This window comes from Mus caroli, unplaced genomic scaffold (genome assembly GCF_978045245.1).
Source record: "Mus caroli unplaced genomic scaffold, Mus_caroli_1 scaffold_16, whole genome shotgun sequence".
In the NCBI taxonomy this organism is placed as follows: domain Eukaryota; kingdom Metazoa; phylum Chordata; class Mammalia; order Rodentia; family Muridae; genus Mus; species Mus caroli.
Window position 1 is genome coordinate 52354387 of NW_028227271.1, and position 26943 is coordinate 52381329.

Below are 26943 nucleotides of genomic sequence, written 5' to 3' on the forward strand. Positions count from 1 at the left end.
CTTCACGGTGATTTATAGGACATACTTGAAGAACCTTCGTGGTTAGTTTTAGCTCTGCCATGACCAGCCATATGTTTCATACCTTTGCTAGATATTGAGAAAATTTATCTTTATCTAAAAAACAAAATCTAATGGCGATACTTGTTCTGCTTAAATCTTGAGGAACCTACATTGAAAGGCCTGTATCATAGTTTCATATCTGTTACTGTGATAAAATACCCTGACAAAAAGCAATTTAGGGGGAAAACTGGTTTACTTTAGCTTACAATTTCAGGTTGTCCATCAAGACAGGGAAATCAACGCAGGGAGAATTTTAGACAGCTAACCACATCATATCCACACTGACAAGCAAAGAAACTTCAACGCAACCATGCTTATCTCCTATATTCTCATACAGTCTGGGACTCAAATCCAGGGAATGATGCTACCCACAATGCACAGGGTCAGTGGTTCTCGTCTGTCCTAATGCTGTGACCCTTTAATATACTTCCTCATGTTCTAGTGACACCCCACCCCCCCAAACACAGAATTATTTCATAGCTACTTCGCAACTAGTAATTTTGATACTGTTTTGAATCGTAATGAAAATATTTGCCATGCAGGAGATCTGATACGCTACTCCTGTGGGGGTTGTAACCCCCAGGTTGACAATCACTATGATGGGTCTTTTCACACCAATTCATGTAATCAAGACAATTCCCCAGTGGCATCCCCACAGCCCAACCTGATCTAGATAATCCCTCCTTGAACTCTCTTCTTATGTGGTTCTAGACAGCGTCAGATTGTCAGTTAAAAATTAACCATCACAGCCTAGAACTTGGTTTTGTAGGTGGGTGTGTGTATGTGTGTGTGTGTTCATGTAGGTGGGGAAGGTCAATGTTGAGTGGCTTCCTCTATTGTCTTTTGTCTTAATTTTAAAGACAAGATAGGCTCTCTTACTTAACCATGAGTTTAATTATTTGACTGATGCGCAGGATCCAGAGATCCTTCTGTCTCTGAGTGCTGCCGTGCCCTGTTTTCAGATGGGTGTTAGGGATCAGAACTCTGGTATTCATGAGTGTGCTCCACGTACATTACTGACTGGGCCATCTCCCTAGGTCTTGGTTTTGAAGACTTTCTAATAAAAGATTTTTCTTCTATATCTGCTTTTGTTTGTTTGTTTGTTGTTTCCCCCCCATACTTTTGGATCTACAGAATTTTCCTCACCCCAAAATTTGTTCAGTTGGATAAAGACCCAGAGGTAGGCAATATAGTCCAGCTTCAATGCAAAACCTAGCCACACTTCCTATTACACCCTCACCTTCATTAAAAGTATGGGCAAAGAGGCATTGGCAGCAGCAGCAGCAACAACCACAAAAACAAGAAAGAAAGCAGCTGGCACTGGAGAACCTTGTGCCAGGCCCCGGGCCCAGAGGGAGTCAGCCGTGATTACCATGGTAAATAGACAGAGTTGATGACTATGCTGGGCACTGGACCCTGCCAGAAAGGGACAAGGAGAAGAGGATTCTTATAATTACACTAGTGCAGGCTCAGCTCTCAGGAGGTTCTCCCCAGCAAACTCGTCAGTCCCCAGGCTGGGTCTTTCAGCAGCACCTGCTCCAACAGAAGCAGTTTGGCAAGCCAAACAAAATGTGATTCACGCAGGCCACCTGTAAAGGAATGTGAAGCTTAACAACCTGTGCAGAGCTCCTAATTGTCTAAAATCACTTGGCACCTCCTCGTTGGTGGGTGCTAAGCAAGCAGCATAGAGTGAAAAGACCATTTCCTGCTAATAGGGTTTTATCCCCTAACCCACAATTTAACACTATGAGAAATTAGGCTGTTGGAAAAACCCAAGCGCCATATTTTCAGGTTCAAGCCCATTTTGAGTAGCTCTTATGTTGGCACTCCCTATCCAGTCTAGTTATAAACGTCTTCCTTCCTCGGGCGTTTTCAGCTGCTCCTTCCCTGCTGCATAATTTGGGTTATAATTATTTTCTCATTTTCCCCTCCAACTGGCACAAGTCTCGGTTGCTTCCGTCATGTAGATCCTTAAAATGTCACTTTGTCGCCCTGGCTTATTTTTAAACTACAGAAAGATGGCTCATCCTCACATCTCTTAGAAAAGTTTTCCCAATGACTTCCCTTGGGTCTCCACTGTGGGATGACAGTACAGCAAGCCAACAGCACACAGCTGTGCGTCATTGCAAGGAAAAGGCAGGAAGACGATCAGGTGCCTTTGGTTACTATTAGAAAACAAACGTGGGTAATAACGAGAACAGAATCGTGTGGTGAGAGTGTCCCATGAGTCAAACGCCTATTGGATTTCCACGTTGTGCTGCCAAAATCAAAGGCTAACTCCACTGTTTAGGCCCTTCATAAGTAAGACACCTTTGAGACAAAGAGTATAGTCTGTTTCTGCACCTGTAGCCCCTAAAGAGAGGCCCATTGTTTATCTCTGAAGATAGAAGAAAAGTTTGTGACAAGACTTCACAATAAATTAACGAATATTTTCCCTTTTTGCCTGAGAATGTTAAGTCATGGACTTTCAAAACTCTCTCAGGTTTTCTTTTTTTTTTAATGTCAGCATGCATGACCAATGGAACCAAAGTATGTAATGAAGTACTAACCAGTGTCAGTATTCTGCACTCTGTAAAGTGCCACGGTTATAGGACGACCATTCTCTGAAAACAAGATCAACTGATTTATAGAGGTTAACCTTAATGTGCTTGAGGATGTCTGTCCCTGCACTTAGGTTGAAACGTCAAAAAGAGATTAAACGCGGTTACAAGGAATATCACAAACTCTTTCCTAAAATTGTGTATAAAATTGAACTTAGAAGATAGATAGTTCAATGGTCACACTTGAGCACACACGCAGAGCTGCATAAAGTAGCATATGAGTCTATCATCTCAGTGTGACCCTTTGCGGAGGTGGGGAGCCTGAGACAGGAGGATGACCTGTGTCAAACGAGGTGAAAAGGGAGAAAGCAACCCCTGGAAGTTAAAACCCGCACCCATCCGCAGGAACAACAGCCACACATCTTGAATCTTAACACACAAAGCTAAGAGCTCCGTTTAAAGGGTCTCACAGAATAATACAGTGGCCAGACATCAGGGTACTGTCTACTACTCAATGAATTCCAATTTCATAGACAAAAGAGATTAATTACCAAGGGGCTGGAATAGTTTACATACTGGCAAAATAGTTTTAAAAAAATTAAACTTGAACCAGAAAGCTATTCTTTTTTTTTCTTTTCTTTTTTTATTGGATATTTGATTATTTACATTTCAAATGTTATCCCGTTTCCCAATTTCCCCTCTGCAAACCCCCTATCCTATCTCCCTTCCCCCTGCTTCTATGAGGATGCTCCCCCACCCACCCACTCCCTCATCCCTGCCCTAGCATTCTCCTATACTAGGGCATCAAGCCTTCACAGAACCAAGGGCCTCTCATTGATGCCCTATAAGGCTAGTCTCTTCTACATATGTGACTAGAATCATGGGTCCATCTATGTGTACTCTTTGGTTAGTGGTTTAGTCCTGGGGAACTATGAGGGGTCTGATTGGTTCGTATTGTTGTGTTCCTATAGGGTTGCAAACCCCTTCAGCTCCTTCAGTCCGTTCTCTAATTCCTCCATTGGGGACCCCGTGCTCAGTCCAATGGTTGGCTGCCTGCATCTGCCTCTATATTTGTTAGGCTCTGGCAGAGCCTCTCAGGAGACAACTATATCAGACTCTTGTCAGCAAGCACTTGTTGGCATCCACAATAGTGTCACAGTTTGGGGACTGTATATGGGGTGGATCCCCAGGTGGGGCAGTCTCTGGACGGGCTTTCTTTGAGTCTCTGCTATACACTTTGTCTCCATATTTTCTCCCATGAGTATTTTCTTCCCACTTCTAAGAAGAACTGAAGCATCCACATTTTGGTGTTCCTTCTTCTTGAGCTTCATGTTGTCTGTGAATTGTATTTTGGGTATTCCAAGCATTTGAGCTAATATCCAATTATAAGTGAGTGCATACCATGTGTGTTCTTTTGTGACTGGGTTACCTCACTGAAGATGATATTTTCTAGTTCTATCCATTTGCCTAAAAATTTCATGAAGTCATTGTTTTTAATAGCTGAGTAGTACTCCATTGTGCAAATGTACCACATTTTCTGTATCCATTCCTCTGTTGAGGGACATCTGGGTTCTTTCCAGCTTCTACTGTTATAAAAAAGGCTGCTATGAACACAGTGGAGCATGTGTCCTTGTTATATGTTGAGCATCTTTTGGATATATGCCCAGGAGTAGTATAGCTGGGTCCTCAGGTAGAATCTTCTGAGGAACGGCCAAACTGATTTCCAGAGTGGTTGTACAAGCTTGGAATTCCACCAGCAATGGAGGAGTGTTCCTCTTTCTCCACATCCTCGCCAGCATCTGATGTCACCTGAGTTTTTTATTTTAGCCATTCTAACTGATGTGAGGTGGAATCTCAGAGTTGTTTTGATTTACATTTCCTTGATGACTAAGGATGCTGAACATTTTTTCTGGTGCTTCTCAGCCATTCAGTATTCCTCAATTGAAAATTCTTTGTTTAGCTCTGTACCCCATTTTTAATAGGATTATTTGTTTCTCTGGAGTCTAACTTGTTAAGTTCTTTGTATATATTGGATATTAGCCCTCAATCAGTTGTAGGAATGGTAAAGATCTTTTCCCAATCTGTTGGTTGCCGTTTTGTCCTATTGACAGTGTCCTTTGCCTTACAGAAGCTTTGCAATTTTATGAGGTCCCATTTGATGATTCTTGATCTTAGAGCATAAGCCATTAGTGTTCTGTTCAAGAACTTTCCCCCTGTGCCCATGTGTTCTAGGCTCTTGCTCACTTTCCCTTCTATCAGTTTTAGTGTATCTGGTTTTATGTGGAGGTTCTTGATCCACTTGGACTTGAGCTTTGTACACGGAGATAAGAATGGATCAAATTACATTCTTCTACATGCTGACCTCCAGTTGAGCCAGCACCATTTATTGAAAATGCTGTCTTTTTTCCATTGGATGGTTTTTGCTCTTTTGTGAAAGATCAAGTGACCGTAGGTGTGTGGGTTCATTTCTGGGTCTTCAGTTGTATTCTATTGATCTTCCTGTCTGCCTCTGAACCAATACCATGCAGTTTTTTTAAATAACTGTTGCTCTGTAACACAGCTTGAGGACAGGGATGGTGATTCCACCAAAAATGCGTTTACTGATGAGAATAGTTTTCGCTATCCTAGATTTTTGGTTATTCCAAATGAATTGGCAAATTGCTCTTTCTAACTCTATGAAGAACTGAGTTGGAATTTTGAGTCTATAGATTGATTTCAGCAAGATGGCCATTTTTGCTATATTAATCATGCCAATCCATGATCATGGGAGATCTTTCCATCTTCTGAGATCTTCTTCGATTCCTTTCTTCAGAGCCTTGAAGTTCTTGTCATAGAGATCTGTTGGAGATACTCCACATTAAACTCAAGATGCCTGGGACCCACAAGGAAAAAAACCTGTCAGGGGTACTGTATTTCAGAGCATGAGACAATGGCCTCTTGTGGTACTAAAAAGCCCCAAGGCCTTCTCTGGCACAAGCAACTTGTGATGTCATTTCTGCAATTATCCCTAGTACTTATCATTTTCTTTATCTATTTACTATTCCTTTTCTTCCTTCCTTCCTTCCTTATTAAACCAGTATTTAGCAACCTGGCAAAATTTAGTAGAAGCCCACTAAATATCCCAAAATCAAATTTACCAATAATATTAAAATAAAAGCTATTCATAAATTCAAAAAAATATATGTGACAGTCACGTGCTCTAGGTACAAGTAAAAGTAACCTAAAGTCACAAGCAAAAATAAGTCATTCTGCAGCTGGTCTCCCAGTGTTAGTCTCAATTCTATATAATAAAAATAAAATATTTTTATTACAAAATTCAAAATAAAATAATATACAAATAATTCCTAGAAAAGTTAGCAGTAGGTTCTTTGGGTTTAAAAACAATGGTGGCAGCCCCCTAAAAATTCTCTATACAAATTAGGTTAAAATGTTTTTATAAACAAACAAATGGGGTCCATAAATTATAAAAACTGCAGGGTCAGCAGTATAGCCTCATGCTTGCCCTTTTATAAAACTGTATTGTCTCACATATGTCTAAAAAACACTAACTTTATAACCGCAATACTGCTGTCCCCAACCTCACCAAAATCTGGCACTCAAAAAATATATTAAAAAAAATGTGCTTGGAATGAAATTTTTATATCTAAAATTATATAGTTTCTGTTTTTCTGTTCTAAATCTATATTATTCTGTACCACAAAAATATGTTAGCACAAAAAATAAAAAAGCATTTACACACCCCCGTAAATTGTATAACCCAATATCCTTATATAATTTCAATTAAAAAACTGGAGCTAAGTCAAGTCTAGGTAAGCACTGTAACTCCCAAGTTCAAAGGCTCGCACGCCAAAAAAAGCCAGCCTGTCAATATAGTATCTCAATTGTGTGTTTTCTTATTCGCCTACCAGGTATCTCTAGTCCTTAACAAACCCCAAGTCTTGTCAAGGCTAAACTCCAGCACAGATCTTCCACTTGCTTGGTCAGAGTCACAGTAAGGTATTTTATATTATTTGTAACTATTGTGAAGGGTGTTCTTTCCCTCATTTCTTTCTCAGCCTGTTTACCCTTTGAGTAGAGGAAGGCTACTGATTTGTCTGAGTTAATTTTTATATTCAGCCACTTTGGGGAAGTTGTTTATCAGCTGTAGGAGTTCTCTGGTGGAACTTTTGGGGACACTTAAGTATACTATCATATCATCTGCAAATAGTGATATTTTTACTTCTTCCTTTCCAATTCGTATCCTTTTGACCTCCTTTTGTTGTCTTATTCTCTGGCTAGGACTATATTGAATAGGTAGGGAGAGAGTGGGCAGCCTTGTCTAGTCCCTGATTTTAGTGGGATTGCTTCCAGCTTCTCAGCATTTTCTTTGATATTGGCTACTGGTTTGCTGTAGATTGCTTTTATCATGTTTAGGTATGGGTCTTGAATTCCTAATCTTTCCAAGACTTTTACCATTAAGAGGTGTTGAATTTTGTCAAATACTTTCTCAGCATCTAATGAGATTATCATGTGGGGGTTTTTTCTTTGAGTTCGATTGATGGATTTCTGTATATTCCACCAACCCTGCATCCTTGGTGTAATGGTTTGTATATCCTTGGACCAGGGAGTGGCACCATCTGAAGGTGTGGCCTTGTTGGAATAGGTGTGACCTGGTTGGAATGGGTGTGTCACTGTGGGTGTGGGTATAAGATCCTCACCCTAGTTGCCTGGAAGTGAGTCTTCCACTAACAGCCTTTGGATGAAGACGTAGAACTCTCAGCTCTGCCTGCACCATGACAGCCTGGATACTGCCATTCTCCCACCTTGAAGATAATGGACTGAACATCTGAACCAGTAAGCCAGTCCCAATTAAATGTTTTTTATAAGACTTGCCTTGGTCATGGTGTCTGTTCACAGCAGTAAAACCCTAACTAAGACACTTGGAATAAAGCCTACTTGATCATGGTGAAGGATCATTTTTGATGTGTTATTAGATTCAGTTTGGGAGAATTTTATTGAGTATTTTTGCACTGATATTAATAAAAGAAATTGTGTCTTCATATAACAAGCTGGGTAGTGTTCCTTCTGTTTCTATTTCATGGAATAGTTTGGGGAGTATTGGTATTAAGCCTTCCTTGAAGGTCTCATAGAATTCTGCACTAAACCCATCTGGTCCTGAGCTTCTTTTGGTTGGGGAACTTCTAATGGCTGCTTCTATTTCCTTAGGAATTATGGGACTATTTAGATCATTAATCTGATCCTGATTTAAATTTGGCACCTGGTGTCTATCTAAAAATTGTCCATTTCATCCAGAATTTCCAGGTTTGTTGAGTATAGACTTTTAGAGTGGGATCTGATGATTTTTTGGATTTTCTCCATTTCTATTGTTATATCTCTCTTTTTATTTTTGATTTTCTTAATTAGGATACTGTCCCTATGCCCTCTAGTTAGTCTGGCTAAGGGGTTATCTATCTTGTTGAGTTTCTCAAAGAACCAGCTCCTGGTTTTGTTGATTCTTTGTATAATTCTTTTTGTTTCTACCTGGTTGATTTCAGCCCTGAGTTTGATTATTTCCTGCTGTCTATTCCTCTTGGATGCATTTGCTTCCTTTTGTTCTAGAGCTTTCAAAAATGCTGTTAAGCTGCTCGTGTATGCTCGCTCCAGATTCTTTTTGAAGGTACTCAGAGCTATGAGTTTTCCTCGTAGCTCTGCTTTCATTGTGTCCCATAAGTTTGTGTATGTTGTGGCTTCATTTTCATTAAATTCTAAAAAAGTATTTAATTTCTTTATTTCTTCCTTGATCAAGTTTTCATTGAGTAGATAGTTGTTCAGTTTCCATGTGTATGTGGGCTTTCTGTTGTTTTTGTTGTTATTGAAGATCAGCCTTAGTCTATGGGATCTGATAGGACCCATGGGATTATTTCAATGTTGTTGTATCTCTTGAGGCCTGTTTTGTGACTGATTATATGGTCAGTTTTGGAGAAGGTACCATGAGGTGCTGAGCAGAAGGTATATTCTTTTATTTTAGGATGAAACATTCTATAGGTATCTGTTAGATCCATTTGGTTCACAGCTTCTATTAGTTTCACTGTGTCTTTATTTAGTTTCTGTTTCCATGATCTGTCCATTGATGAGAGTAGAGTGTTGAAGTCCCCAACTACTATTGTGTGATGTACAATGTGTGCTTTGAGCATTAGTAAAGTTTCTTTTATGAATGTGGGTGCCCTTGCATTTGGAGCATAGATGTTCAGAATTGAGAGTTCATCTTGGTAAATTCTTTCTTTGATGAGTATGAAGTGCCCTTCCTTATCTTTTTTGATAACTTTTGGTTGAAAGTTGATTTTATTTAATATTAGAATGGCTACTCTAGCTTGTTTCTTGGGACCATTTGCTTGGATTCTTTTTTCCAGACTTTTACACTGAGGTAGTATTTGTCTTTGTCACTGAGGTACATTTCCTGTATGCAGCAAAATGTTGGGTCCTGTTTACATATTCACTCTGTTAATCTATGTCTTTTTATTGGGGAATTGAGTCCATTGATGTTAAGAGATATTAAGGAAAAGTGATTGTTTCTTCATATTAGTTTTGTTGTTAGAGGTGGAATTATGTTTGTGTGGCTATCTTCTTTTGGGTTTGTTGAAAGTAGATTATTTTCTTGTTTATTCTGGGTTGTACTTCCCTCCTTGTGTTTGAGTTTTCCATCTATTATCATTTGTAGGACTGGATCTGTGGAAAGATATTGTGTAAATTTGATTTTTAATGGAATGCCTTTGTTTCTCCACCTATGGTATTGAGAGTTTTGCTGTGTATAGTAGCCTTGGCTGGCAATTCTGTTCTCTTAGAGTCTGTCTCAGTCCATTTATCATTTGTATAAAGAAGGCTACTGATTTGTTTGAGTTAATTTTATATCCAGCCAATTTAAAAAACTAATATCCAAAATATACAAAGAACTAAAGAAGCTAACCTCCAAAAAAACAAACAACCCAATCAAAAAATGAGGTATAAAGCTAAACAGAGAATTCACAACAGAAGAATCTGGAATGGTCAAGAGGAACTGAAAGAAATGTTCAAAGTCCTTAGTAAAAAGGGAAATGCAAATCAAAATGACTAAGAGTTCTACCTTACACCAATCAGAGTAGCTAAGATAAAAAACTCAAGTGACAGCACATGTTGGCGAGGATGTGGCAAAAGAAGAACATTCCTCCATTGCTGGTGGGATTGCAAACTGGTGCAACCATTCTGGAAATCAATCTGGCTGTTCCTCAGATAACTGGAAATAGATATACCACTCTTGGGCATATATCCAAAATATGCCCCACCATACCACAGGGGCATGTGCTCTACTATGTTCATGGCAGCCTTATCTGTGATAGTCAGAGCTGGAAACAACCCAGAAGTCTTACAATAGAAGAATGGATACAGAAAATGTGGTTTATTTACACAATGGAATACAATTTAGCTATTAGGAATGAGGGCATTATATGTTTTGCAGGCAAGTGGATGGAAAAAAAATATCATTCTGAGTGAGGTAACCCAGATCCAAAACATCATACATGGTATATACTCACTAATAAATAGATATCAGCCATACCCAGAATATAATCCACAGCATTCAAGAAGATTAACAAGCCAAAGGGCCTAAGTGAGAATGTCTCGATCCCACTTGAGAGGGAGAAGATAGCAATTATGGGAGGCAGAGGGATGGAGGGGCCTGTATGAGTGAAGGGAGGGAGAGAGGAAAAGGGGAACTTGATCGGACATCGGAAAGAAACTGGAGAAAAGCCCTGAGGGCCAGCAGAATGAGTGGGAATATATGACCTTGGAGGGTGAGATGTGGGGGAACCCTCAAGAATGTACCAGAGACCTGGGAGGTGAGAGACATTCAGGACTCAAAGCGAGTGAGTGACCTCAGATGAAATGCCCTACTATGGAGAGAGGTAACTTGTAGAGCCCACCTCCAGTAGAAAGACAGGGCACCAAGTAGACGGATAGGGTTGCCATCCCTTAGTCAAAAACTCTGACCCAGAATTGTTCCTGTCTAAAAGAACTGCAGGGACAAAAATAGAAAAAAGACTAAGGGAAAGGAGGTCCAGTGACCTGCCCAACTTGAGATCCATCTCAAGGGAAGATTCCAAGGCCTGACACTATTACTGACGCTATGGTGTGCTTACAGACAGGAGCCAGCATGGCTGTCCTCCAAGAGACTCAACAAACAGCTGGCTGAGACAGATACAGATACTTAGACCCAATCGTTGACTGAAGTCAAGGACCCTTGTGGTTGAATTAGGGAAAGTCTGGCAGAAGCTGAGGAGGAGGGCTACCCCAGAGGAAGACCAGCAGTCTCAACTAACTGGGACTCCCGAGATCTCTCAGACAGTGAGTCACCAACCAGGCACTATACACTAGATGGTATGAGGCCCCAACGCATATACAGCAGAAGACTGTCTGGCCTGGCCTCGGTGAAAGAAAAGACAACTAACCCACAAGAGACTTGAGGATCCAGGGAGTGGGGAGGCCTGGCAGGAGTGTGGGGATGGAATCCTCTGGGAGGCAGGGAGAAGAGGAATGGGATAAGGAACTATGGGAGTGGGGTAACAACTGGACTGAAAAAAAAAGTAATAATAATATAAAAGTTTATTATTTAAAAAAAGACTACCTCCTTTCTGTTCTTTTGTCTCAAGAACTTATTTGAATTTTAATTAAAATTATACACATTGCCATAATTTCATAGAAAATAACCACTAGAAACACCAATTAGGTCTGCAACTATTTTTATTAAGTTCATTTTTGCATTGTAAAGCACTTTGGGTGTACAATTCAACCTTTTAATTCAATAAGAACCACTTAAACTCCCAAATTAACTGAACAAAAGAACTAAATTAGTCAGGAATCTAGGGGTGTGCATCTTGAAAAATCAAACTTGAATCAACTGAAGCAAGAAATTTTATGAGAAGAATAGTTAGTATTTTCCATTTCAATGACAGCAAGTCCTGGAATACACGTCCACATTCAGCAAAAAGGTGAGAAACCCTTCTCACTGTCCACATCAAGGGTACGGGTGGAATCTAGACACAAGTAATTCTCAGTTTCACAAATCAGAAGAGGACTGGGAAAGCTACTAGATCAGCCAAAAATAAATAAAGTAAAAATTAGCACAGATTCTGCAAGTTCAGGCACTACTACATGAAGGTAACATGCAGCGTTGTAAGCTGGCATTAAGGCAAACTTTTAGTGCTTTGGTTGTCTTCCACCTCCATCCTCCTCACCCCTCCTTCCTTCGACTAATAAGACAATAACCAGTCAAACCAGTGAATGAATATTTTTAAAACAAACAAACAAAAAAGACTCGCTCCCTTTCTTAGCTTTTTTCCCCCCACTTCTTCCGTAAGCCTAAATTTTCGCTGGACAAATTGTCCTTTAGAGCGCACATAAGCATCGCTAGTGTTAATGCTAGAAGGGTTTCAGAGCGCCCTATGTTATGGTGAGGGCTCAGGGTTGCTTTGGAGTGGTGGCCTCAGACTCTCCACTATGCGCTTCCACACTCGGAATTCATCTCCTCATCCTGAGGGCTCTGGGGTTTGGAAGCAAGCTCCTGGTCCTGCCTCTTCTTCAGCTGCTGCATTTTCATGTTTAAATCCAGTAAAGTTCGGGCCAACTGGTGGTTCTGGAAACGCAGTTCCAGCTAAAAGAAAAAAATAGATAATAATAATAATAAGGGATGTTATTAGTTTGAGATATAGATCAAACGAAACGGCTCCCCAACCGCACATGAGCAATAAGGACTGGGTGGGAAAGGCAAATAAGACAAAAAGAAAGATGCATTTTTGCACCTTACGATCCCATTCTGATCTGGCTATTAAAGTAGCTTTTTCTACAACAAGGTAAAACCCAGAAAAATAAATAGCTTTTGAAATGGCCTTGAAATGAAAACAGAAAGCGCTGATGCACGAAGCTGTCCTCGTGAAAAATACCTATGCACCAAAGGCTGTTTTCAAGCAATGGCGTGGGATCGCAGTGCAATCCGTTATCTTTATGAGCTTTCTGAGCCACGGGATAACTGCCTGGGGCCACCTGAGTGCTCAGGGTTTGGAGCCCATTTACTTGATTACTTGTCATTTCAAGTTTTCAGGATTTTAAATGGCCTCCCTGCTGAGTAAAAACATATAATGACACCTCAGAGGCGCATGTATAGTTATATGTCCTTATATAAGCTAACACTTTTCACTGTAGAACAAAGCCTGTTATGGAGCAAGGCTGATTCATAACCTCCCGCAGTGGGAGTTTATGAGGCCCTTGTGAGTCCAAATAAAATTTTAAAAATTACATCTCCAAGGACAGGTTGCTTAGAAGGCAGTCTACCAACAAAGTTTGTTCCAGCTGTATTATAACCTAAAGCCTAAAGATCAATTACTTGGGTCTTCCTTCAATTGAGTCATGCTTCATGCGGCTTGTAAAATAACATTTTCTGTGTACCATCTTGATCAGCTCAGCAACAGTAGCCCTCAGGATAAGCCAGGGCACTGTAATAGTTAACTGCCAATACTGCAGTGAGTGGTGATTCCTTCTCAATTGGCCAAATAAATTATTGGGCATAGGTATCTTTTAATTTTCCTCTGACATTTATGGTTTTTATTCTTTTGCACTTGGAACCACTTCTCTGGAAGCAAGAATTAGAAATGATAAAGTGTAGCCTCCCCCAGCCTTGAGCAGGCTGATTCAGACCTTGCTGCCACCGCGAATGAGACCACCTGGGGTGGAACCTTCTGACCTAGTTGGTTCTATTGTTCTGTCACCTGGTTCTATTGTTCTGTCACCAGCCTCTGCTCTTCTCCACTACCACTGAGAGGCTGAACCTGTCTTCCAAACATAGAGCTGACAACCTGTGGAATTGCTGACCTAATGCTAACAGCTCTGACAGACTAAGTGCTAACAACTTGGCAACAAAGCATCAAGAAGCCTGGCATGGCAGGGGACGGGCTTTCCCTCTTTATTTTTTTTGTTTTTTGTTTTTTGTTTTGTTTGTTTTTGTTTTTGTTTTGTGAGACAGGGTTTCTCTGTCTAGCCCTGGCTGTCCTGGAACTCACTTTGTAGACCAGGCTGGCCTCAAACTCAGAAATCCGCTTGCCTCTGCCTCCCAAGTGCTGGGATTAAAGGCGTGCGCCACCACCTGGCTGCTTTCCATTTTATAAGCACAGACTACTAGTAAACATTGAGCCATGATCAGAAGTCTGTCTTGGTCTCTTCTCTCGCTGTTCTCTCCTTTACAGCTCCAGCCTCCCACTCAGGAACCCAGTTCGTGTGGCCGCAGGCGGCTACAATAAAGGAGACAGAGATCCAAGGCACCCAAAAGACAGAAACAAACCGCACACTGGGCGTGGTGGCGCACACCTTTAATGCCAGCACTCTGGAGGCAGAGGCAAGCGGATTTCTGAGTTTGAGGCCAGCCTGGTCTACAAAGTGAGTTCCAGAACAGCCAGGGCTAGATAGAGAAACCCTGTCTCGAAAGAAAAAGAAAGAAAGGAAGAAAGAGAAAAGAAAGAAAGCAGAAAAGAAAAAAGAAACAAACTGCACTACCCTCACCATAAAAATCCCGCATCTTTTACCACAAGGCTGTCCTCTGATTCATGCCTCAGGCTCTATAATCCCACCCTGCTTCATTTCCTGGCACTGTCTCCTGGCCTGCTTCTATCACAGGTAGCCAGAGACAGCTTGCCAGTTTGTCACTTCTCTCTCTATGGAATGCAAATAGATATCAGGAGTTGCTGAAAAGCCTCCCTTAACCAAGGCCAGGCACATTGCCTCTTTCTTAATCATACAGAACAGCCTTCCATTTACACGCCTTTGATAACACAGAGACTGCATTACCCCCGGCTGCTGTGGATGGGACACTGGTACGTTTTAATGATTGCATTCTCAATATGGAGTGCCTTGCCTCCACGTCCATGGGAAGTTCTCAAGGTTTAGCAAGGTGTCCTTGTTAAAAGACTGAGAGAAGGAAGGGGCAAGATGATAAGGTGATGGATATCTGTCCTCTGCCTTCTCTGTCAAGTCTTAAGGGGCACAATTACTGATAATGATTCACCCATCTATGGACAGGATGTGTGATTCACACTTATTTAGGAAATTCAAACACTCACGCTTTTACATTTCTTTCATCACAGATCCCTTTGAGAGTCTGATGAAAGCTGTAAAACTTCTCTGAGGGGTGAGAAAAAGGGACTTTATATACCTAGAAAACTTTTAAGTTTAACTCCAGAAATCCAAAGAACTAGAAATCAATGCCATCCATTAAGAGGAATAAGCCAAACAGAGCCTAGCATACATAATAGCACATTGTTGTCCCTTAGATAAACTCCATCATGACCCATGATGCCTCTGCACACATGGGAGCACTCATTCCCATAGAGATTTAGCTACTGACCCAGATCAAAAACTACTTCTAATGATGATCATGACGCAAGTATCTGCGTCTGGTTGTATATATTCTTGTTGTATATATTCTCAGCTTCTTTCCAGAAGCAAAACTCTAAAAACATTTTTTCTCATTTCTTTACATGTGCATATCTGTGTTTGCATGTGTGAGGGCAGACATGCTTGTGCCACCAGTGTTCCTGTGTCAAGGGGCAAGGAGTGGGGCTCCTGCCACCGAATGGGAACTGGGGATTGTACTTGGGTCTTCCGGCCTGCCCACAAGCTCTTCTAAAGTGCGGCTCAATTCTCAATTCTCGGAATGTTCATATTTGTCCTGCTAGGCACAATCAACTTCCAAGATCTATAATATAATAACAATAGTCAATAAAGAGTGCATATGGCAGAGGCATGTCATATAATACTATCTCATATAATATGCCAGTAATCTCATGATATTATCTCTACGTTACAGAGGAGTAAACCAACTCAGGTCTGCTAAGTCCGTCTCAAAGCTGGAGGGCCAGCAGGTATTCGAAGACCCCATGATTCCCTCCCTGCCTTCTCTCACTCATAATATCTTACTTGTCTAGACCTCCTATTGATGAAGCCACTTATTAGAACGTTAAGGGTCAAGGTGCCTCAGGGCTTGTCCTGCTTGACTTCTATATGGGTCAGCAAGAGGAGGGGGAGGGATGATGTAGAACAACTCAGTAGCATAGGGGTTTGGTTCAGCCAGGCCTACCTAGGCATTCCAGTGTGGCATACTGGCCCACAGCACTAACCTCGCGGAGTGCAGGGAGACGGTCTCACCAGGCAATGAGATGGCTTTACCATCCAGCTACTAGGGCTTACCATTTTGACCACACACACCATTAGATCAAGCATAATGCATTCCTTATCAAATTCAGATTGTTAGTATGGTTAAATTGGATTCGCTATCATGTTGCCCTTCTTAAAGCCAGTAATGAACTCGACCACCCACTGAGGTTTCTAACTGTTCTGAAGAAGCGGTTAGTTGTCGCACTCGATCCAAGAGAACTTTCCAAGTCTCCATTAGAGATAAATTGTCAAATTTATTATTTTTTTTTTCATTACAAAAAAATTGGTCTTTGCACACTCCTCCCTTTTGAATAGCCAGTCGGTTTCTGAATTCTTATCAAGGACTAAAACAAAAATACTTGGATTGACTCAGTTTCTCATACAATTATTCCATCCATCTTGGTTGCTGAAATTGAAATTTCTTTCTCAGCACGCTAACCATAGATATACTAGGAGTTTGCTATGGGGAAGCTTCTAGAAGATAGAAAACTACAGAAACAGACTGGGGAGGGGCTCCTAGAATCTGGGCCAATCTCTGGACTGTAGGCCAAGCTCTGATCTCTGGAGATTTGACCCAAGGAGGCCTTAACACCGAGTCCAGAGAAAATCGGGTCCCCAGGAGTGATCTCCCTCCCGGGCATCAACCCCACCCCTGCCGTCCTCCTGCAGGCTAAGCTCCAGCTTCGAACCCACGGACTCCAGAGCGCGAACCCCGCCGTACAGCCCGCGCTCACCAGCTCCGCGCGCAGCCGGGCCAGGGCGCACTCCATGCGCGCCCGGCTCCTTTCCTCCCGTGCTGCCGCCGCGGCGGCCGCCACCGCCGCCACCGCCTCTCGCGCGCGTCTGGCGCGCCCGCGTGCCGCCGCCCGCTGAAAGGCGCGCTCCAGCTGCCCGCGGAGCTGCTCCAGCACCGGGCTGGACGCCCGGACGTGCTCTGGCGCTTCGATGCCGATGCGCCAGGTGCCGCAAGGCATGCGGTGCACCGGGTGGAAGGCTGGGAACCACAGCGCAGCCCTTCCAGAGACTCCGTAGAGTCCCCGGGACATCCTCTGTCTGCAGTGGCTGTAGTCACCCAAGCCCATCGTGGTCCTTTTCTGCAGCGCTCCGACTGGGGATTTGCTTGCAAGTTGGAGCTTTTTAAGGCCGATCGGGTCGGGGGCGGGGGCAGTTAACGGAACAGGCAGGACCCTGGCAGTGGACGCTGTTACTGCCCGGCCACTCAGAGCGCTGCTCAGCTCCTTGCCCATCTCCTGTCTTCTCTACCTCATAGCAACAACGGAGGGAGGCCTTGTGACTAGAAGTTCTGACTGGATTTTTTTTTTTCAGCCTGTTATAGCTTTGGTTTTGAGAATGCATGGAGACTGGAACAGTCAACCCACCCAGATAAAAAACGAGGAACTAGCTGACGATTTACAACGGGGGGGGGGGGGGGGGGGAGTTCGCCACAGAACTTTCCAGTTGCCTATTTCTAGTACTGTGAACTTTTGAAATAGTCTCTGACATTTTACTCTTTCAATACTGTGTCAGGTGTGGTAGAATCTAGACACCCTTCTGATCCTATACGCATGTATCATCCACAGTCCATGGTGAGAAGTTCGATCCTTTTGTAAGTTAGAATAGTCTTTCTATGATCACAGGAGCCCGGAGTTCTGAAACTCGGTGCTCCTCTTTAACCCTGATGACTTCTTGGCGAGTCTACATATATGAAAGGCTTAAAATAAAAAACCAACACCTTCCCTTACGACGGTATAATTCCCAGTCCAAGGTAATCATGAGCTAATAATGATTATCTGCATCATATAAAGTATATTTTAATGCCTCTTTTGGAGCTAATTGAATGTTTCTTTACAGGAATGAACAGTCAAAACTCCTGTGGTCATAGACAATTGCAAGAAGAAACAACAGTGACAGAAGAAACAAACACATAGTATCTCTCCCCAAGGAACTGTGGGTACATCTCTGAAAGACTGCTCCATTGCTTAAAGTGTCAATAGTAGGCATAAAAGATAACAAGAGCATCCTTATATTATACTATATGCCTTATAGTATGTTATATATTATTATAGTTCTTATATGCCAGCCACTTCACCTATTAACCTACATAATCCTTACACAACCCTGTGAGATATATGCTATTTTTCCATATTTTTCCAAATGAGGAAAGTGGGGGTGGGGGGAAGTCCACATGCATACCCACCAAAGAGTCACTCGAACCCAAGTGGTCTGCTCACAATTCACACCTAGGAAGCCTGGCTTGTTTGCACACACCAGTCATTGAGATATACTCCTTCCAAGGGGAGAATGTTGCACACATAAGCAAGATCTCTGACTCTGTGGGCTCGTTAAGTTCAGCTCTATTGAAATGGCCTCAGTCTTCACTGGATAAGGAATACGGTTACCCAGACTCTGAGGATAATCGCCAAGTTCAGTGCCTGGTAGTTCACAACTTAAGTACGGTCATCTCTGATCGTTGTGTAAAGAGACTCTAGAAACATTTGAAGATGTAGTCGAAAGTGAGAAATCTAGGGCCTGGGAACATGGCTTACTGAGGAAAATGCTTGCCAAACAAGACTGAAGACCTAAGCTTGTATTCCCAGAACACATGGGAAAATTCCAGACGGTAGTGCCCGTAATCTCAGCACTGAGGAGGCGGAGACAGAAAGACTGGTGGAGCTTGGTGGCCAGCCAGTCTTAGTGAAGTCCAGGCTCAGTGAGGCCATGTCTCAATTAAGATAAAGCACAATTGAGAGAGACATTGGCCACAGAGCTCTGGCTTCCACATGTGCACACAGAACAGGGGCAGGGGTGGTGATGAAAGAGAGAAGGAGGAGGGGAAGGAAGGGAAGAAAGAAGGAAAGATGGAGAAAGGGAAGGGATAAAAACACAATAAAATAGATGGGCAAATGTTCCTTGGTTAAAGCGCTTGACAAATAAGCCAAAAGATCAGGGTTTGGATCAGCAGAACCCACAGGAATGACAGGTGAGTGTGGCAGGCAACCTGAATCTATCCCTGGAAGGCAGAAACAGTGAATCCCCAGAGAAAGCAGGCTAATGAAACTAATTGTACAGGAAAACGTTGAGCCTGGTTAAAAATAGCTCTGCCTCAAAGTATGAGGTAGAAGAGCTATCAGAGCAAGATCCCTACCATCAAATTTGGGCCTCCACATACAGGAACATCCATACCCACTTGCAAACAACACACACACACACACAGTGGAGGGCAATATTTATTATTATTCCTCCATTTCTATGTGAATGAGTTTGGAGATGACTTGGACAGCAGCCCAGCCCTGCTGTCCCCATGCAAAGGGACTGTCAATATATGTAAGTTAAGAAAATAAGGAGTCAGGCCCGGAGAAGAGCAGATCAGACCAGCCTGGCACTGACATAAACACAGAATATTAATGAAGTATCCAGAATTATTCCAAAATGATGAGGTGGGTCTTCCTGAAAAGGACAGAGTATCATCTCATAAACAAAGAAGCGACTCCTGACCCTGCAGTGTGCTTCTTCATCTCACGAGTACAAAGCAGGTCACACAGTTCATTGCTAGGTCATGCCGCATCAGCAGTGCCAAGTGCACCAAACTGACAACTGGCTTCCTTGCAATGCATTATACCTGGGCTAATACAGTCAACACGTAAGGAAATGGCAGGAGCAGGATTTGATTTCACATCTATATGGCTCCGAGGGTCATGTTATCTCCCTTCTGTTACACCGAGCTACGGCAGACTCGCTAAAAACAGTACTGGTTCTGTAGTGCTGTCACCTGAGCAGATCTTTTCTTGCTATCATGTTTCTGCCCTTACATTTTAAAGCCTTATCTCTGTGTCCTTTTGGACATCAGGAGGAGTTTGTATCACACATTGGGCTTCCATTTTATACAGTTCAGCAGCGAACCACAGCAGAGAATTCTTTACACTGAACCCTAATGCCATCTCTGAAATGCTGTAAGGAAATCTGTCAGTTACCAAAATTATCAGTGATCTACGTAATAAGTGATGAATAAAATAATGAGTGGAGCTCACACCTACATCCTTCAAATAACACAGCTACATCAGGTCGTTTCTGCCTAGTCACCATTCCCTGGGAAATCTTCACTCCCAGTCCTTTATTCATTCCCTATCTGTGCCTTGGGAGGCTCCAGTCTAAGGTCACTCCTTCAGTCCACCTCTGTGACAATTACTCTTTCAAGCAATAGGCTCTGCGTGTTCCCTCTGCAAATAGAATGTCCTTGAGCACTCTTTGCAGAAAGAAACAAGTATGTCTCCAGGCTTCTCCGGGCTTCTGAGACAAGAGAATTTTTCTTATAAGCCTTAAAATAAATATTTGTCATATTTTCACCAAACAGCTTAGTCGTTTAGTCTATTCACAGTTCTGTGGAGAGCATGGGCAGTTCTTTAGCTGGTTAACTAGGGGCTAGCAGACATTCTTTGCTTGTGGAATGTCCAAAAGCCATTCAGTCTTCTTTACTTCATTTCCCAGGATTCCGGGAGCAAAGGATTCTCAGGCCTGGCCCTTCCTGGCCATGTGACTTTGTATACACACTCTGGGTTCATTTGTTTACAAGTAAGATAAAGGACCGGGGATAAAGCGTCTCCTTACTTAGCGGTCCAGGAAAGTAACAGAAGCCTCCAGCAAGGCACTGGACAGTCCTCAGAACCATTCATGGGAAAGCTTTCAAACAAAAATCATAGTTTATTTAGATTGAAACAAACAACCCAAAACTGACTTCTTTCATCAAAGATAATACTTTCATAATGTTTCTAAGAAAACCACAAGACCTCTACTTTTACAGGTTTTGCTTCCAAATAAAGAAGATGAGGCAAAAGATATAATCATTCAAAACGGCAGATGGAGAGAGGCAAACCAGTTCCCTCATGAGTGGCCTCAGGGTCAGCCGTATGGTGTGAGCCAGACATATCTGACATTTACATACTGAAAGGCTTATAGAAAAACAAAGAAGATTCCCCAAGGAAGAGCGCACTGGCGGCACCACATACAGAGCAGGAATGTCCGGATCTTCCATTTCTTTAACCGTAACTTGCTCATCCTTTAAGTTCATCAAAAAAATGACAAAACCTACACCAGAACTCTACTAGGCTCACAAAGCTCTCTCTGGGAATCCTTGTAGCTGTCCATTACAGTTGTTTTTGTTTGTTGACAGTTTATGTATTTATTTCAGTGCAAGGCCATGCACATACTAGTAAATATTCGACCACTGATCTGTATTCTCTGTCGTTGGTTTTTAAAAACAAGATTCTCACTATGTAGTCCAGTCTGGTCTTGACTTTATTCTCTAACACAGGCTAACCTAAAACTTGAATTCTCTTTCTAGGTCTCCGTGATGCTGCCATTATAGACTCTTAACGACACACTCAAAACTCCTACTACTCAAAAGTTAGTAGTGGATGTTAATGTAAGAATATATATATATATATATATATATATATATATATATATATATATATACACTTTGTTTCCATACCTTCTCAAAACCTTGGTAACTCAATACCCACCACAGAGATAATATACATTGTGTCTAAAATGAATCCCAGCACTTGGGAGTTAGACACAGGTGGATCTCTGAAAGTTGGGGGCCAGTCTTGTCTATATAGTGAGTTCCAGGATAGTCAGAGGTACATAATGAGACCCTGTCTTAAATAAATAATAGATAGATAGATAGATAGATAGATAGATAGATGAATTAAAAAAAAACAAAATAACTAAAACAAGAGAGTTCAAACAGTGACCATTTAAATAACCAGATTCTCAACGGCAGATGGGGGCATCCTAGAGACCCAAATGCTGAGCTGTTCAGTGAGTCAATAGCCAATTACACCTACTTTTCTCCCATTGTCAAATATAAGACTTCTATTTTTTTAAGATTTATTCCTGCATATGACTGTTTTGCCCGCATGTATGTATATGTACCACACGTGTGCCTGGTACCCACACTGATTAGAATAGACCATCACGGCCCCTGGAACTAGAGTTTTGGATGATTATGAGGCAAACTGCAGGTGCTGGAAATTGAATACCAGGCCTCTGCAAAGGCAACAAGTATTCGCAAACACTGAGAGACCTATAGACCCCAAGAGAATTCTTTAAATCTCCTTGCTATTTTCAATAGTGTCTGAGTTATCTGTGGGATGGTCTGGCTTGTGTGGAATTCGATGTGTCCCTCATAAAATCCAGATCCCATTTTAGGTCAAAATGTAGGCTAACCAAAGCCACATTTCCTGAACTCTGATCTATCAAAGTGTTCCTGGAGTGTTTGGAGACTCTTTCACCCATTTTTTCCGTAGCTCTCATTCTGAACCTTCAATACAAGAATGCACACAACTTTCAGCAATCCACACTCATTAGGAGTAAACTGCTCATCAGGGAGTTAGATTCATCTGTCGCCATCCCTGTGTTCCCAGCTGATTCCCAACAGTGAAGCTCAGCAGAGAGCATGTGAGGGTTGGATTGGGCAGTTTTAAAGACAGTATCAAAGTCTTCTTCTAATGCTGTCCCCCGTGACTGGGGGAACCAGAACTAAGCAGTTCAGATCTTTGAGGTGCCAATCTGAAAACATAGCTTCAAGTTCTTGAATAGCATGCTCCACCGTTGGAACTTTAGAGCTTCATTTCAGTAACTCCCAGAGGTTAGCTGAGATCCGAGGTCACCTTGCTAAACCTTGTCAAATTTTCCAGAGTTTCATTTCACTATCAAACATGATTGTTAAATCTTTGGTTCCTTTAAACCAAAACTCATGATTTCCTATCACCCCTTGGAGTGGCTGCAGTGTGCAATTGAGGTACTGGCTGCAAGAAAAACGTCAGTTTGTACCTAGACATTCTTCCCAAAGGACCTTGTAAAGATAAGATGTTTTATGGGGCTGGAGAGATTGCTCAAAAGCTCCAGCACCAATATGGCAGCTCACATTCATCTGTACCTCCAGTTCCAGGGGATCCAACACTCTCCTACAGACGTGGATGCAGAAAACAAAAACACCAACGCACATAAAAAATAAAAAAGGAATCATTTTTTAAAATTAATTATTAAAAAAAAGATAAGATAAGCCGAGCAGTGGTAGCACATACCTTTAATCCCAGCACTTGGGAGGCAAAAGCAGGTGGATTTCTGAGTTCAAGGCCAGCCTGGTCTACAGAGTGAGTTCCAGGACAGCCGGAACTAAAAAAATAGGATGGTACATTGGTGCAAATTCAATCAAACCCCATGACTGCTCTGCAGGGTGGAAACCCTGCGCCATACAGTCATACTGTCTAATTCTGTCCCTGTGTGCTTCTCTGTCACATCTGAACATAAAGCAAGGTTCACTAAACGTCAGAAGTATCATGGCTGAATGCCCACTGAAAATGTCACAACCCATTCAGTTCCCATTCTTCACTGTTCTGAAATTACATTTTCACGTTCTAAAAGCAGAAATAGTGATCAATGGTAAAAAAAAAAAAAAAAAAAAAGAACTATCTTTCTCTGTTGTTCCTAATGCATCCAATACCTCCATTGCAGGGACAGATTGTGCCAACTATGGATTTAAGTTTGAGAAAGAGCAGACTCTGTGAGTAGTCTGGGGAATGATTCTCTAAAAGTCTAGTTTTTTTCTTTCTTTTTTTTTTGGTTTTTCGAGACAGGGTTTCTCTGTGTAGCCCTGGCTGTCCTGGCACTCACTTTGTAGACCAGGCTGGCCTCGAACTCAGAAATCCGCCTGCCTCTGCCTCCCGAGTGCTGGGATTAAAGGCGTGCGCCACCACGCCCGGCTTAGTTTTTTTCAAACTTTCACTTTAGGGGGAAAAAAGCTTTGAAAACAGCACAAGCCTGACCATAACAATATTCCATATTCAGTGTCCTTACTATGAGAAGGGAATTTTATAGGCAAGATTTCTGTATTCACTTATGAGGTAGAAAGCCTGCTAGTTCCTATCTCGGGCTTTGAGAGTCATGAACTACCTCCACAACATAGCTGGCTGCTCACCCTCTACCATGCTCACCCACTGTCTCTGATAATGGAAAAGAACTGAGAGTCTCTCACCTGCCTGAACATTAATTCCCAGGGGCACCTTTCAGATCTCTAGAGTCCCTGTCTCCAATGTTTAGGGCAGAAGGTGTTAACTGCTGTGGCCTCAAAGAGCTTTCTCAAGTCCTCTTCAGCAGAATGTCCCCAGCTCTCGAGCAGTGCTCGAGAGTCATCAGGGCTAAAGAAACCTGGGGTCTAATCATCTTATGTACACACCCAGAAGCACGAGAATTTCAAATAAAGACTCTAAGAGACTATAAGTTCTTTCTCTTCAAGGGATAAGGTAAAGCATACCATCCCACTGGCCGCTCATGTTCTACTGGAGTTCTGAACATTGTTGTTTGTTTCATGGACATGTACAGAAGCTCTGTCTGTCTGTCTGTCCATCTGGGTTGCTTTGTTTTTTCAGTTTCAGTGGTTCTGGTTTTATCTTCATTTGATTCTTTTGTTTTCTGTGCCTGCTCTTAACTTTTAGCAAAACCACATACTTCCAGGATCGCTTTGCCTCTAAGAGTGATCCCATCAGCCTCTCCCAATGACTTCATAGGTATCTGCTTCAATCAGCGCAGAAATAAATTCACCCGACTGTTCTTTAGTTTCTTGAAACCATTGGAAAATGATCACAGAGGTCTCAAAGTGTTTGATCTGGTGGTTTATCTTCTAAATTGTTCTTCTACATCTTTCCATCCTTTCTAAGCATCTTGTGGGTCCTGTAGGAATCTGAAGGCCAGAATAGACTCTGCAGGTAGAAGTGATACGGAGTCAGCATCGTTGCCCACCTTCTAGGCAGGACCAGCCCTCCCCTGACCTGGCTGGATTAGGGATGTGGTTCTACTTTCTGTGAGGGCCTCAGGATTTTCTATAACCACTGCTGGTGAGCCTTCCTTTTCACTGGGGATACTGCTATCTCCTTTCCACACGTCAACAAAATTCAAAACAGTATTACTTTTATATTCAAGAAATATGAATTGAGTAACCATAAAGACAGAGTACTAAATATTGTTTTACAGCATCACAAAGCATTATATGGAAAAAACAAAACAACTGGTATCTCTCAGTCTTAGGATATCAAGAGAAACTGAGTCAAATCTGACAGCAGGGTTATAGTGGGGGGGGTGCTGAGGGTAGGTAGTGACTATTCCAATGAGTTAGACTAGCACCATGAATTTCCAGTGACCACATGAAACCAATATAATCATTTCCATCCTGTCTTCTAAGTAGATATGATGGGTTGTGTTGATTTTCATAATACTGTCTGTTTCTCTCAATGGGAAGATGGTATATTTTACACTTGGTTGATTTTAGAAGGTAGAGTTTGCATACAAATGTACTATGGGCAAAAGAGTGATGTGTTATTTGCCAGCAAAAAATCATAAGTGGAAAAAAAGAAAAAAAGAAAGTAGGTGCTGTCAATCCGTCTACGTGCACTCCTCTCCAGGCCGGACAGCTCCTGTACCGTGGGTCCTAGGATGAGAAGATCATGGGAGAAGAAGCTGTCTTATCAAAAGTATGTGATTTGAATGAAAAATAATGACTAGAAGAGTTTCGTTTTTAAACCACTTGTGCCTGATTCTTCTTCTGACCTATCCCTTCTCCCGAAGAGTAGAACATAGAAGTAACCATTCAGAAGACTAGAAAGCCTCTGAACTAAAATCTAAACTAAAAGTTACTGTGAAGAAAGACATCTACAGAAGTAATTTGCCTCAGACAATAAAAACCTACTTTTGAAAGACACACACACACACAAAAAAAGTTCTTTTAACTGTCCAAACATACATGCACACTTACCCTTTTATCGCATTGAATTGTTGGGTATAATAAAATATAGATAACATGAACAGGGAGAATATATAAAATCTCATATGTACAAGTGCTGTTTAATGTTAGGCTGCCAGGTTATAGTCTGAAAAGATCATCACAGCATCCTCTCTGCATCAAGTGGGAAAAAGACTTCCTTTTAATGCAATTCTGATTATTTAATCACATCTCTCGGCTCTTTATCTTGAAGATGCTTCAATTCCAGCCCTCTGAGATTCAACAAAACCTGATGTCCTAGAAGTATGGAGATTAAAAGACATACAGCGCGTTTTTATACAAGGTCTCTTATGCACTGTGGGAGCCAAGAATTGTGGAAAATAGAACAAATGTCAAATTTATCTAAACAACTTCGATAGTCACTCTAATGAATATATTTCTAGTTTAACATACTCAAATTCTCAACTGCCTAATTTCTTCAGAGATTTCAATTCTGAAATTTCTATATATTCTGGCAAAAATAGATGCTAGAGAATATCATTGCCTCATATTTGCCACCAATGAGCATATACTTGCAGAACTGAACATGACAGGATGCAGTTAGTTCTAAGACACCCAAGCAGAGAAAGACACTGACAAATGCAATCCATTTGCAATCTGTGATGGCACAAATTAAAATTTATATTCCAAAACAATCTGTCCTTTTAAAACATTCACTTGCTGAAATGAGCTTGTTTGTTTGTTTGTTTGTTTGGCCCATTGGTGTTTTGCCTGTGACCTTATCTATCAGAGGCAAAGACCTGTCAGATCTTATCTTAGAATTCCAGACAGTTGTAAGCTACCATGTGGGTGCTCAGAATTGAACCCCAGTCCTCTGGAAGAGCATTCAGTGTTCTTAAAGGCTGAGTCCTCTCTCCAGCCCAATTTTAATCTTTTTATTTCATGTATTTATTTGTTTTATTTGTATTATATGTGGCATGTGTGCACCTGAGCGTGTGTGTGAAGTTCAAAGAACTTGTGGGAGTTACATCTCCTTCCACTATTTGGACCCTGAAGATCAAACTCAAATTATCAGGCTTGTCAGCAAGCACCTTAATGCACTGAGCCATCTCAGTGGCCCTGAATTAAATTTTACAACATGGTACCTGGCAGAACATTTGTAGTATTTGTAGCAAGGTGCCTCTGCCTGGGTGTGGTAATTCCATTCCAATAGAGGATGCCATAGTAGATAGGGCAGTAGATCACTTCCAAAACAATGAGCTTCACTGATTTCAATCTTGATGTGTTCATGGGTTGGAAGGAAACCTGCTGTCATGCCTGGTAGAAAGGACCAAAGGGAGAGCCTGGCCAGCAGCC

General features: G+C 41.8%; 1 protein-coding gene across 1 annotated transcript; it reads right to left on the reverse strand.

Annotated features, from left to right (window-relative positions):
* Positions 1-11343: 11343 nt before the first annotated feature.
* On the reverse strand, positions 11344-16991 carry Aard (alanine and arginine rich domain containing protein). Its single transcript, XM_021183969.3, has 2 exons — positions 16544-16991; positions 11344-12261 (listed from the first exon to the last, which is right to left on the reverse strand). Exons 1-2 carry the CDS (start codon positions 16889-16891, stop codon positions 12106-12108), a joined length of 504 nt encoding a protein of 167 aa, XP_021039628.1. The 5' UTR covers positions 16892-16991; the 3' UTR covers positions 11344-12105.
* Positions 16992-26943: the final 9952 nt, after the last annotated feature.